General features: G+C 41.8%; 1 protein-coding gene across 1 annotated transcript in view; it reads left to right on the top strand.

The window, feature by feature from the left end:
- The window catches only part of LOC311150843 (pinopsin-like), a gene marked incomplete at its 5' end in the record, with an annotated part of 85,386 nt that extends 77,056 nt beyond the window's left edge, over positions 1-8,330 (top strand). The window contains one exon of the mRNA XM_084188396.1: positions 7,816-8,330. Coding sequence (XP_084044522.1) covers positions 7,816-8,172 — 357 coding nt within the window. The 3' untranslated portion in view covers positions 8,173-8,330. The remainder of the gene's footprint in view (positions 1-7,815) is intronic.
- Positions 8,331-12,780: the final 4,450 nt, after the last annotated feature.

The raw sequence follows: 12,780 nt of genomic DNA, 5'->3' as shown, positions 1-12,780 counted from the left end.
GAGACTGTGAGTTGAGGCGAGTTGAAGACTAAAAATGCTGTACAGATACAAGTAGCGGCATGGGTTTGTCCCACTGAAGAACTATGGTAACAATCGTCAGAGAAGACAGATCATGGCCCTCTAGACGGGGGTATGGCACTGTGCATATTGTGAGTACAATTTTCTGCTTCTCTCCCTCTCAGTACAGTGGAGGTGGCCATGGATGTTGCAGATGGGTATTGTTAAAATTGCTATAAAAACGAGCATAGGCTGAGAGGAAAAGATAGGGACAAATAAACCATCAACTACACCATGAAGTTGATTTAAAGCACCGCTCATTCCCCAATTGAGTCCAGGTAACTGTTGCATATAAAGTTAACCGGAGACTGAAGGATGTGTACTCTGTCCTAATCAAAGTTCAGTAGTGAGACCCTGGAGGGCTACAAACTGTCAGCTGTCCCTTGAGAACAACAATGAATGTAGAGGGAAATGTGCAATGTTGCGGCTACTAAGCACCCCCCACTTGTCTCACCTTGTGTATTCAGACCTTTTATCCAAATGATGACTTTAATTAAACACTTAAGTGCTGAGGCTCATTGAAAAGAAAAGCAGCCGACTCTGCATCTCTGCTGCCCCTGAGGAGCATTGAAAGGCATTACATTAAAGGCCTAATGAATGTGTAGATGGTACATGTAATGTCAAATATGTGTTCACAAAATATGTGCTCACTGGCTTAGAGCTTGGGTTTATTATCAACTCCAAATATGACCCCATTTAGAAACAACCCTTTGCTGGTACCCCAAACCCCCATAGGCACATGTGTAGATCTGAGACAACTGATGTTAGAATTATGGCAAACAGTCCAGCAAGTTTATCAGAGGAAAAGATGGCGCTACGTACAGTGCCTTCAGAAAGTATTCACACCCCTTGACTTTCTCCAAATGTTGTTGTATTACAGCCTGCATTTAACATGTATTAAATTGAGATTTTGTTTTACTGGCCTACACACAATACCCCACATCATGTTAAAGTGTAATAATGTTTATTTTTTACAAATTAATAAAAAAAGGCTAAATGTCTTGAGTCAATAAGTATTCAACCACTGTTATGGCAAGTCTAAATAAGTTCAGGTGTACAAATTTGTTTAACAAGTCACATTATAAGTTGCATGGACTCACTCTAGTGTTTAACATGATATTTAATGACTACCTCATCTCTGTACCCCACACATACAATTATCTGTAAGGTCCCTCAGTCGAGCAGTGAATTTCAAACTCAGATTCAACCACAAAGACTAGGGAGGTTTTCCAATGCCTCGCAAAGAAGGGCACCTATTGGTAGATGAAAAAAAAAAAGCAGACGTTGAATATTCCTTTGAGCATGGTGAAGTTATTCATGACATTGAATGTTCCTGAGTGGCATAGTTACAGTTTTGACTTAAATCGGCACAGAAATCTATGGCAAGACATGAAAATGTCTGTCTTGCAATGATCAACAACTAACTTGACAGAGCTTAAAGAATTAAAAAAAGAATGTGCAAATATTGTACAATCCAGGTGTGCAAAGCTCTTAGAGACTTATCAAGAAAGACTCACTGCTGTAATCACTGCCAAAGGTGATTGTAACATGTATTGACTCAGGGGTGTGATATTTCAATGCATTTGCAAACATTTCTAAAAACATGTTTTCACTTTGTCATTATGGGGTATTGTGTGTAGATGGGTGAGAAAAAATCACTTTAGTCTATTTTGAATTCAGGCTGTAACACAACAAAATGTGGAATAAGTCAAGGGGTAAGAATACTTGAAGGTAGTGCATATATTGTTTGTATCTATTCAATTCTTTCAGCGCTACAAAACTGCCTAGGGGGTTGGGACTTCTTGCAGCAAGGTGTCTGTGACTGTACAGTATACTCATATTTAACACACACAGTAATGCATAAAAACACAAGTACTAACATACATGCACAAACATACCGGAATACACAAACACACACACACACACGCACACACACACACACGCACACACGCACGCACACACACACACACACACACACACACACACACACACACACACACACACACACACACACACACACACACACACACACACACGCACACACACACGCACACATACACACACACACACACACACACACACTGTAAAGCCATAATACATGTGTAAATTCTAAATGAAATTGTCATTCTGTTCACATGCTCCATGTGAGAATGCTTTCTCTAGGTAGAATTTACATGTTTATTTTGCACTCCACGGTTGGAAAATAATTCACATTCGGGGAGTTTATTCATTCAAATTAAGTTGCATGAGGTGTCAAATTAAGTGGTGGGTTGACTACTGTAGCTTAAAAAGAAAGCTCCATGTATCACTCTTAGCTGATATTGTTTAACTCATTTAAACACAGGCGTCAAGACTATTTTAAAATCAAAATGAAAATACAGTCTCTAGGCCTAGGGTACAAACGTGAATCCGTGAAATGTCTTTATCTTCACTCTTGCAAGCAAACTTAGCAAGCCTAATCCTTTTCTGTGAGGAACACAGTCACCTTCCTGAACATTCTAAACTCTACTTTTAAAAAAAAACCTTTTGAGGCACAGGGTAGAATACACAAGGCATCTTATTGCAGTTGGCTGACCAAATAACCACCAAAACCACCAAGTCAGATTGACCTGCATTTAAAGCTGGAATCCTTAATGGTGAAACTGCCACGTCCATTTGTGATATTACAACAACAAAGAAGTTACTGCAAAACATGAACACAAATGTTTCCCTCTGACATCATTGCACACGCGCGATAGAAAAGCACAATATGACGCTCCTCATCTCGGCAACAAAAACAATAACAACGTGGTGCTGTTTCCCCCAACTGTGGATTCCATCTTTATATAAAGAAAAAGAAAAATGAACTACTAAAAATAGGGCGTTTTCACACATAGTTCTGAGCTATATTTCGAATCAGCGTTAGATTATTTGTACATAGAATTTTTTTCATTTGGTCGGGTTGGTTTCACATTGCCAAATGTCAAACGAACTAAAATGCCTAAACAAAACCATGTGTTAATGCAAGTCATTTGTTTAAATCCATCAATGATTATCAAGAAGCAACATGCGGGAGGAATCAGCGCAATAGCCGCTCTAATTGCGACGTGAATAGCCTATATTCAGTAGCCTATATCCCCGGTATAGCCCCCGTCTCCCCTAATCTGCATCCGATGCGCTCATGAATGCGCTGCTACTCACATAATGTTTCAGATATGGCAAGTTATGGTACTCAGTGCATTTCATCAAATGCTTGTAGTCAAACAACCAATAATACTGTGCCTCTGGTTCTTTTCCTGTGTTTGGTCCAGACTGCTTTCTCACTGCCTTCTCAACTGCAGCGAACCGCACCATGGTAGGAAGACCATCCTTTTTGAGCGAACCATGGTGCATTGTTCAGTGCGCTCCAGAGTGCGGATAGAGTGTTCCCACCAGTCCAAACTAACCGAACTAAGGGGGAAACACGCCAGAGTTCAGGAAAAACGCTATAGCGTGCTTTACATTTAAAGGTAATTTTCAATTGAGCCTACAGCGTTTACCTTCAATGCGATCTCTGCGAAGGCGGTAACATTAACTTTAAAAGCTGCATTGTCGGCCCGGGCGCCTGCAAGCTGACTTCGGTCGCCAGCTGGATGGTGTTTCCTCCGACACATTGGTGCGGCTGGCTTCCGGGTTAAGCGAGCAGTGTCTCAAGAAGCAGTGCGGCTTGGCAGGGTCGTGTTTCGGAGGACGCATGGCTCTCGACCTTCGCCTCTCCCGAGTTTGTAGGGGAGTTGCAGCGATGGGACAAGACTGTAACTACCAATTGGATATCACGAAATTGGGGAGGAAAAGGGGTAAAAGTAAAAAAATTAAATAAAAATAAAGCTGCATTGTCGACTAGACCGCACAGATTGAATCCTGGCCTTATATCAACCTTTGTGTTTGCAGCGCTAGCCTCGGCACTCACTAACTCCTCTACCCCTCTTCGTGACATCTAGGTTGTATGTTTTCATCCAGACATCTACAGTGAGGGAAAAAAGTATTTGATCCCCTGCTGATTTTGTACGTTTGCCCACTGACAAAGACATGATCAGGAGTGGAACAAAATCCCTTCTGAGATGTGTGCAAACCTGGTGGCCAACTACAAGAAACGTCTGAACTCTGTGATTGCCAACAAGGGTTTTGCCACCAAGTACTAAGTCATGTTTTGCAGAGGGGTCAAATACTTATTTCACTCATTAAAATGCAAATCAATTTATAACATTTTTGACATGCGTTTTTCTGGATTTTGTTGTTGTTATTCTGTCTCTCACTGTTCAAATAAACCTACCATTTCTTTGTCAGTGGGCAAACGTACAAAATCAGCAGGGGATCAAATACTTTTTCCCCCTCACTGTAGATCCAGCTTCACTGTACTGAACATGACCAGAACAGTCAAAGTCCATGAAAAACTCTCAAACTTCCTGGTCATAGACCCGCTTTTGTAGTTTCCATATTTCACCCATATATGACCTTATGCTGTGTCTCCTGCTGTACTTCCCGTCTCACTTATCTATCTATCCTCTCAGCGCCTCAGTAGGGTTTGTGTTTTGACAGCTGACAAAATCAAGGGATGCTCAACAAGATCATAGAGGTTCTATGCTTTATACAACTCATGCCAGTCTTCAGTCTCTCCAATATGACATTATGAAATGGGGATTGTGTTTACTTTGCCAATGCACTTACTGTAGGTCAACAAAAGGTGGATCTGTGTTACTGTATTTTTGTTTTGTCTGGATGTTCTTTTCGATTGTCTTTGTGTATTCCCTCTGAAGAGACAGCAGTGCCGTAGGACACTTATTTTTTACGTCTCTTGAGGAAATGTAGTAGACTATAAGTATACATGAAACATGCAGAGTATACTAAGTACACTACGTTTTCTCAAGGGAGGTGACATCAGAGCCCTTAAGATGACGGTATGGAACGGGAGGGTTGTTAAAGTTCAGCCTGGGCCGTAGGCCTTTTCTACCAAGGTCTCTGTCTCCATCTGTATGTGTGTATGCCTGGAATAAAAATGAACCAAATACCCTCATTGCATTGTTATGCTTTCAAAACTGGATCTGAAGTTTTTTAATAATTCACTGTGTCGGTCTGTCTCCAACAAGCGCTAAATTAAATATCTGCGCTTTGAGCTCTTGACTTTGAGCTCTGTTGACTTTGGAGTGAAAAGTGATATCAGTGTGAAGCACAGCACCTGGGGTTTCCTGATCAGTTTGTGGGTTTTAAATATGGATGGCATGTTCATGCAGAATTCCTTCTGCAAAAACTGAAAAGAAAATATCTGCTGCAGGTAGCTCCTGGCTTTCCTTTTCTGATATGTTTTCCGATATGTTTACAAAATATTGTCGTATAACTTTTACAAACACTTTATAAAATCATATAAGTATATACAAGTTACTTTGTTGGTGGATTAAAGGATTAGTGGGGTCACTGCAAATGTGAGTTGCTTTTCAAGTTATGTTATGAGTTATAAAGGCTATTAGGAGCTCACTCCTTCCTTTACCATGCAGAGTGTCTTGAGACCAGCTATCTAGTCCATTTTGTATTCATTACTCATTTGTATGGGACAAGAGTATGATGTAGTGGTTAGGGTACGTATGAAAAAATCAGCCTCTGTTGTCGTCTTATTTTAGCAGGCTTTCTATTTAGCCAGTCAAGGTTTCCAGCTCCTCACATTAGCGAATACTTATCCAATTGAAAATGCTGTAATTGTCCCATTCTTTATTGAGAACGTAATTAGTTCAGCATTTAAAACCATTTGGGAAATGTACAAATAATGAGTGTCTCTCAGAATTGTTCCAAGTGAAAAGGCAAGGAGAGACAACAAGCTCGATGAATGTCAGAACGGGAGGAAGAGAAGAGGAAAAAGGAGGTCTCCAACAAGACAGCTCTTAATTATCCACCACTTCTCAGAGATAGAGGGAACAAGAGAGAGGGATAATTAATTTCCCTGGTGAGAAAGGTGCAACTTGTATGGACCCTTTGTTTGTCAGCGGGAAGTAGGAGAGTTTAGGTGATTGTGCCTGCGGAGGTGGGATGGGGAAACAACTTCAAGTAGGTACATAAGTATCTATAAGTGTTCTTGGTGGAGTTGGGGTAGGGAACAACTTGAAGTAGGTACACTACCAGTCAAAAGTTTGGACACACCTACTCATTCAAGGCTTTTTCTTTATTTTTACTATTTTTCACATTGTAGAATAATAGTGAAGACATCAAAACTATTAAATAACACATATGGAATCATGTAGTAACCAAAAAAGTGTTAAACAAATCAAAATATATTTTATATTTGAGATTCTTCAAATAGCCACCCTTTGCCTTGATGACAGCTTTGCACACTCTTGGCATTCTCTCAACCAGCTTCATGAGGTAGTCAACTGGAATGCATTTAAATTAACAAGTGTGCCTTCTTAAAAGTTAATTTGTGGAATTTCTTTCCTTCTTAATGCGTTTGAGCCAATCAGTTGTGTTGTGAGTTACCTCTGCTGCAGAGGATAAGTTCATTAGAGTTACCAGCCTCAGAAATTGCAGCCCAAAAAATGCTTCACAGAGTTCAAGTCACAGACACATCTCAACATCAACTGTTCAGAGGGGACTGTGTGAATCAGGCCTTCATGGTTGAATTGCTGCAAAGAAACACTACTAAAGGACACCAATAAGAAGAAGAGACCTGATTGGGTCAAGAAACACGAGCAATGGTTATTAGACTGGTGGAGATTTGTCCTTTGGTCTGGAGTCCAAATATGAGATATTTGGTTCCAACCGCCATGTCTTTGTGAGACGCGGTGTGGGTGGACGGATGATCTCCGCATGTGTAGTTCCCACCATAAAGCATGGAGGAGGAGGTGTTATGGTGTGGGGACTTAATTAGAATTCAAGGCACACTTAACCAGCATGGCTACCACAGTATTCTGCAGCGATACGCCATCCCATCTGGTTGGGGCTTAGTGGGACTATCATTTGTTTTTCAACAGGACAATGACCCAACACACCTCCAGGCTGTGTAAGGGCTATTTTACCAAGAAGGAGAGTGATGGAGTGCTGCATCAGATGACCTGGCCTCCACAATCCCCCGACCTCAACCCAATTGAGATGGTTTGGGATGAGTCGGACGGCAGAGTAAAGGAAAAGCAGCCAATAAGTGCTCAGAATATGTGGGAACTCCTTCAAGACTATTGGAAAAACATTCCAGTTGAAGCTGGTTGAGAGAATGCCAAGAGTGTGCAAAGCTATCATCAAGGCAAAGGGTGGCTACTTTGAAGAATCTCAAATATATAAATATAGTTTGATTTGTTTAGCACTTTTTTGGTTACTACATGATTCCATATGTGTTATTTCATAGTTTTGATGTCACTATTATTCTACATTGTAGAAAATAGTTAAAAATAAAGAAAGACCCTTGAATGAGTAGGTGTGTCCAAACTTTTGACTGGTACTGTACATTGGTATAATGGTCCTTAAACCTTAATCCTGCTGTTTGTGACGGATAAAGGGTAACAGCAGGACATACTCACATTATTTGTTTCCCCCATTTTAAGAAAAGCGATGACTGGTTGGGTTGGAGTTTTGTAGCCTCACCATTCATTATAGTACATTTTTCTGATAATTCAGCATTCGAACAAACAGATGCTGTACAGTTAGTCCAACTTGACTTACGCCTTTCTGTCTCCCCATCTCGTTTTCTGTTTGTCCGTCTGTATGTTGGGGATGTGTTTGAACGTGGGCATGTGTGTATGTGTTTGCGCACTGGTATGCCAGTTCTACAGGTGTTTCCGAGCCCTGCTGAGGTGCCAAGAGCAGCAGAGGGGTTCCAGCGTCAGGAGCTCCTCCAAGGCGCCGACCAAAGCTGTCCGTGGTGGCGCCCACAAAACCAACGGCAACAACTTCACCTTCGAGGTGGCCTCCATCGGGCAGCCCACCAGCGTCGTCCCCCAGCTGGGGAACACAACTGTGGACGCAGCCGTCCCCTCTTCCTCTGACATGGTCAAGCCCACCATGGTATCGCTTGTGGCCCACTACAATGGCGATGGTCTGGGGCCGTCAGGGGTCACGACCCCTAGGAACCAATTACAGGGAGGGGAGGTGGATCCAAAGGGGCCGTCAAAGTGGATTTAGTGCTGTTACGAAGCTTGCCTTTCGCCAGTATGATGGACAGGAGGCATAGAGGGAAATCTTTGAACGCCTCCGGACTCGAAGTGGAGCCACAGGAGCTGCTAGTCCGTCTTGAGGAAGGACATCAATCTGTCTGGCTCTGCACAATGTTATACATTCTTTCGCAATTTGCTATCTCAAATACGCCTATGGACCAAGAGTCGGGAGAAAAGTGTGCAAAGAAACCCTGTTATTTTGTACAATTTCTAATGTTTTGTAGAATTTATTAGTTCTATGAAAAGTCATGATGTGATTTCACGCTCTGTCAGCGTACCTTTACAGTACAAAGAGAAAGAGAGATGAAGAGTGCATTTTTGTATTGATCTGAGATTGGAGTCACAGATTGAGGAAACTCAATTATTGTATTTCAAGTATTTTCAGGAGACAGTTTTCACAAGTGTGAAGATGACAAAATGGTAATGACAAAAAAAACCCACTAAAGGTAATGATGGGATTGTACTGTTAATGAATTTTGAGCATTGATCTACTGCTGAACTCAGCAGTTCCATCACTCAAATGTATTCAACTATAGCTAGTCTCATATATAACTTGTGTCATAAGCATAGGTAGCATGTGTCTGGCATGTATATTTATTTTGAAAAACATTTTATGTACACTACCATTCAATAGTTTGGGGTCACTTAGACATTTCCTTGTTTTTGAAAGAAAAGCAATTTTTTTGTCCATTAAAATAACATCAAATTGATCAGAAATACAGTGTAGACATTGTTAATGTTGTAAATGGCTATTGTAGATAGGTGTACAGAGGCCCATTATCAGCAACCATCTGTCCTGTGTTCCAATGGCACGTTGTGTTTGCTAATCCAAGTTTATCATTTTAAAAGGCTAATTGATCAATAGAAAACCCTTTTGCAATTATGTTAGCACAGCTGAAAACTGTTGTGCTGATTAAAGAAGCAATAAAACTGGCCTTCTTGAGACTAGTTGAGTATCTGGAGCATCAGCAATTGTGGGTTCGATTACAGGCTCAAAATGGCCAGAAACAAATAACTTTCTTCTGAAACTCGTCAGTCTATTCTTGTTCTGAGAAATTAAGGCTATTCCATGCGAGAAATTGCCAAGAAACTGAAGATCTCGTACAGCGCTGTGTACTACTCCCTTCACAGAATAGCGTAAACTGGCTCTAACCAGAATAGAAAGAGGAGTGGGAGGCCCCGGTGCATAACTGAGCAAGAGGACAAATACATTAGAGTGTCTAGTTTGAGAAACAGGTGCCTCACAGGTCCTCAACTGGCAGCTTCATTAAATAGTACCCGCAAAACACCAGTCTCAACGTCAACAGTGAAGAGGCCACTCCGGGATGCTGACCTTCTAGGCAGAGTTACAAAGAAAAAGCCATATCTCAGACTGGCCAATAAAAATAAAAGATTAAGATGGGCAGTCTGAGATATGGCTTTTTCTTTGCAACTCTGCCTAGAAGGTCAGCATCCCGGAGTCGCCTCTTCACTGTTGACGTTGAGACTGGTGTTTTGCGGGTACTATTTAATGAAGCTGCCAGTTAAGGACCTATTGATGTAACCCTCAAGCTATCAACATATGTCACATAAGCAAAGGGTGGCAGAAGAGTATGCCACAATTGGCAAAGCACCAGATAAAAAATGTACATCCTCCTTTATATATGACATTTGCTTGTAAATTATATGTGTAGGCCTTATAAAGTACTTTGCTCCTTAGGGCTACGGTAATGGAGTGTTTATGAAGGCTTCATTAAGCAATCATAAGATGTATTTAGTAAAGTGTAACTCAACTGACCATTCGCTAACCCCCACCCCCCTTGGTTACTGTTGCGACCTCGGACAACATTTTCCCAGGAAACCCAATTCCCCCTTCTGACCACTAGCGAAATCCCCTCACAATTATCTAAAACTGTGTTTTAATACACAATGAAATTAAACACAGACTACCCCTTGCTAATCAGGAGATTCTCGGGTATGTTGTGGTGGACTGTTATTACAATTGCTTCACAGGAGCCTGGTAAAATGAAAGTTGTAGTGTGGCTAGCCACTGGATGGCTCTGAATGCACTGTCAGCATGCAGACGAAGTTACTAACCACCTTTGGCGCTAACTAATGCTCTCTCAAATGATGCCGACAGCAGATGAGTGTTGTATTCATAACATGGCTAACTTAGCTAAATAACATACATTTAGAAGAAAACAAGTTATATCAAAGTTAGCTAAGTTGGGTGGTCAATAAGACTGAGAACTAGTTAGCTAGTTCACTAAAATAGGGGCTATCAATGAGTAGGCTGAGCTATTCTACACGCAACAGACCGAAGACCAAACACACACTAGCGTTTTTTTTCATAGCAAAGAGAATGAGGAGTGATCCAGCGAGGGAAAGAGAGGATCGGGCAGACATACAGACAGTCAGAACCGTGCGCATAGGCTATATCTTGGTCATCTGTATCTAGCAATGTCTTGTCTAGCAATGCCTCGTAAATTCACCAAAGGTATATTAAAGTATATATTAGGCTATCAATGAGTATGATTAAGCTATTCTTCATGGTGCCAGTGAATTGAAGTTGAACATTGCCAAATGCATCAGTTTAATTGGCCCTAAATGTGCAATATTGTGCCTATAGCTTATTTAATGAAACCCTGGCTGGCTGTTGATGTCCTAGGTCAGGGCACTCCCACCCTGTTCCTGGAGAGCTACCTTCCTGTAGGTTTTCGCTCCAACCCCAGTTGTAACTAACCTGATTCAGCTTATCAACCAGCTAATTACTGAATCAGATGCGCTAGATTAGAGTTGGAGTGAAAACCTACGGGATGGTAGCGCTACACAAACAGGGTTGGAGAGCCCTGTCCTAGGCAATAGATCCCTAAGCAGCATCCCCGCTAAAGTTCACTTTCTCATCCATAAACACAGTCAAGTGAAAATATGGTTCAACAGCTCAAATCAACATGATGGGGGCATTGTTATTAGGAAGGACGTCTACCATGGATCGCTAAAATAAGTATGATCGCACTTCATCAATTTAAATATTATGGGGAGACTTATAGATTTGGCAGCCAAGCACAAGTTATCAGTGTAGCCTGTTATCTTCTAGACACGACGTTGAAAATCTTTATGCCTACAATAAAAACCTACAGGCTTCTATCATAAGGGTAAATTCATTTATACAAAATTAAGAATTACAGGGAGCAGTTTTGAAAAACTAAGCCTGTGTGAATCCTCTGGAATAACACACATGCTTGGATAATAATTACAAAACCAACGTCTCTAGTAATACCCGTCCGAATATAACATGGCAAAGAATAGGCTTATCAGCGTACAGCGCGCCGCGTCATCCCATGGGATCCGTCAGGGCCGCACACAGCAGAAGTACTGTATCACTGAAATATTCTAGTTCCTACACATCACCTTCTATATTCAAACAACAGGCCTTTTATATGCTAAGTTGATGAGCAAATGGGCACCATCATGCTCATGTCAGTCCTCTAGAACTCAAATGTAATCTTCCTAGTAGAACTCTGCAGTAATGAGGTGGTGAGTACAAGTGTGCGCATCGGTTTCAGCGTGTTTTGGGAGTCGAGCAAGTATCGACTCCTACGACTCCAACCACAGGAGTTGGAGTCGAGCAAGAGTCGACTCCTTTCGACTCCAACCACAGAGTGAGAGTCGACTCCAAAAATCATGCACCACTACTTTCATGTGTTTCAAATGTGAGCTTGTCCGAGGTGTTGAACTTGATGACAGTTGTTATCCGTTGGAGCGCTGTGATTGGTTGCCCAAATTCTGGGGCGGGGCTTAGTGAAGGGTCAATTGGGTCCCAGCAACAAATTATCATTGTCTAGGGGCATTATCCCTTAAAGCTTTTACAAGCAAGCTTTGTGTAACAGTGACAGGGAAAAGCTTGCACAAGTTAGCAAGAACAGGCAAGAACAGGAAACAACAAGAGATTACCCGGCAATGTGGCGCTGGGCCGGTATAGATTGTACGCCTTGTAATAGACCTTTGAATCGACAGAAACTGATGCTATCAGCCTGGAGTGAAGCAGACATTTGGAGTTTGCGGTGTAGGGCTGGGATTTGGACACTAGTGCTCATAGAGGCCTCAAGGGAGTGGAGATATGTGCAACTTCAATAATCAACATGGCTGGCCCACATTGTCGTGGATCGTTCCGAATTTCCCCAGAAGGCTTCAGCCAGGTAATGGCTGATTAACCTTGTGGACAGCCTTATGACGTCCCCACCTCCTAGCATAGGAGCCTGAATGAAATCAAAATGACCCTTTTTGGCGTGGATCTGTTCACCTTCGGGCAAAAATAGTTCTGATAAATAGCCGCCCTGTAATGACACAGGTCCTGCATCATAATTGATTATTTTTGTTCCCGCCGCCATAGAACGCCAAGGACTCCTCGATGTTGGTATAGGACAGGAAAACGAACAGAAGGAGGAAATGAAAAGCTGCTCTTGAGCTTTGACCTGACCGAAAATGTACTTCTTTTGAGTAATGGGGCTGATTTTTCACTCGGTTATTTCATCCCCCACAGTTTGTGTACACTCACCTCCATTCAAACATGTTGGCGTGCTTTTTTATTTAACAG

Source organism: Coregonus lavaretus (assembly GCF_964263955.1).
Source record: "Coregonus lavaretus genome assembly, chromosome: 23".
Taxonomy (NCBI): domain Eukaryota; kingdom Metazoa; phylum Chordata; class Actinopteri; order Salmoniformes; family Salmonidae; genus Coregonus; species Coregonus lavaretus.
The sequence above is the reverse complement of the archived record's forward strand: the minus strand, read 5'-3'. Positions and strand labels throughout refer to the sequence as shown.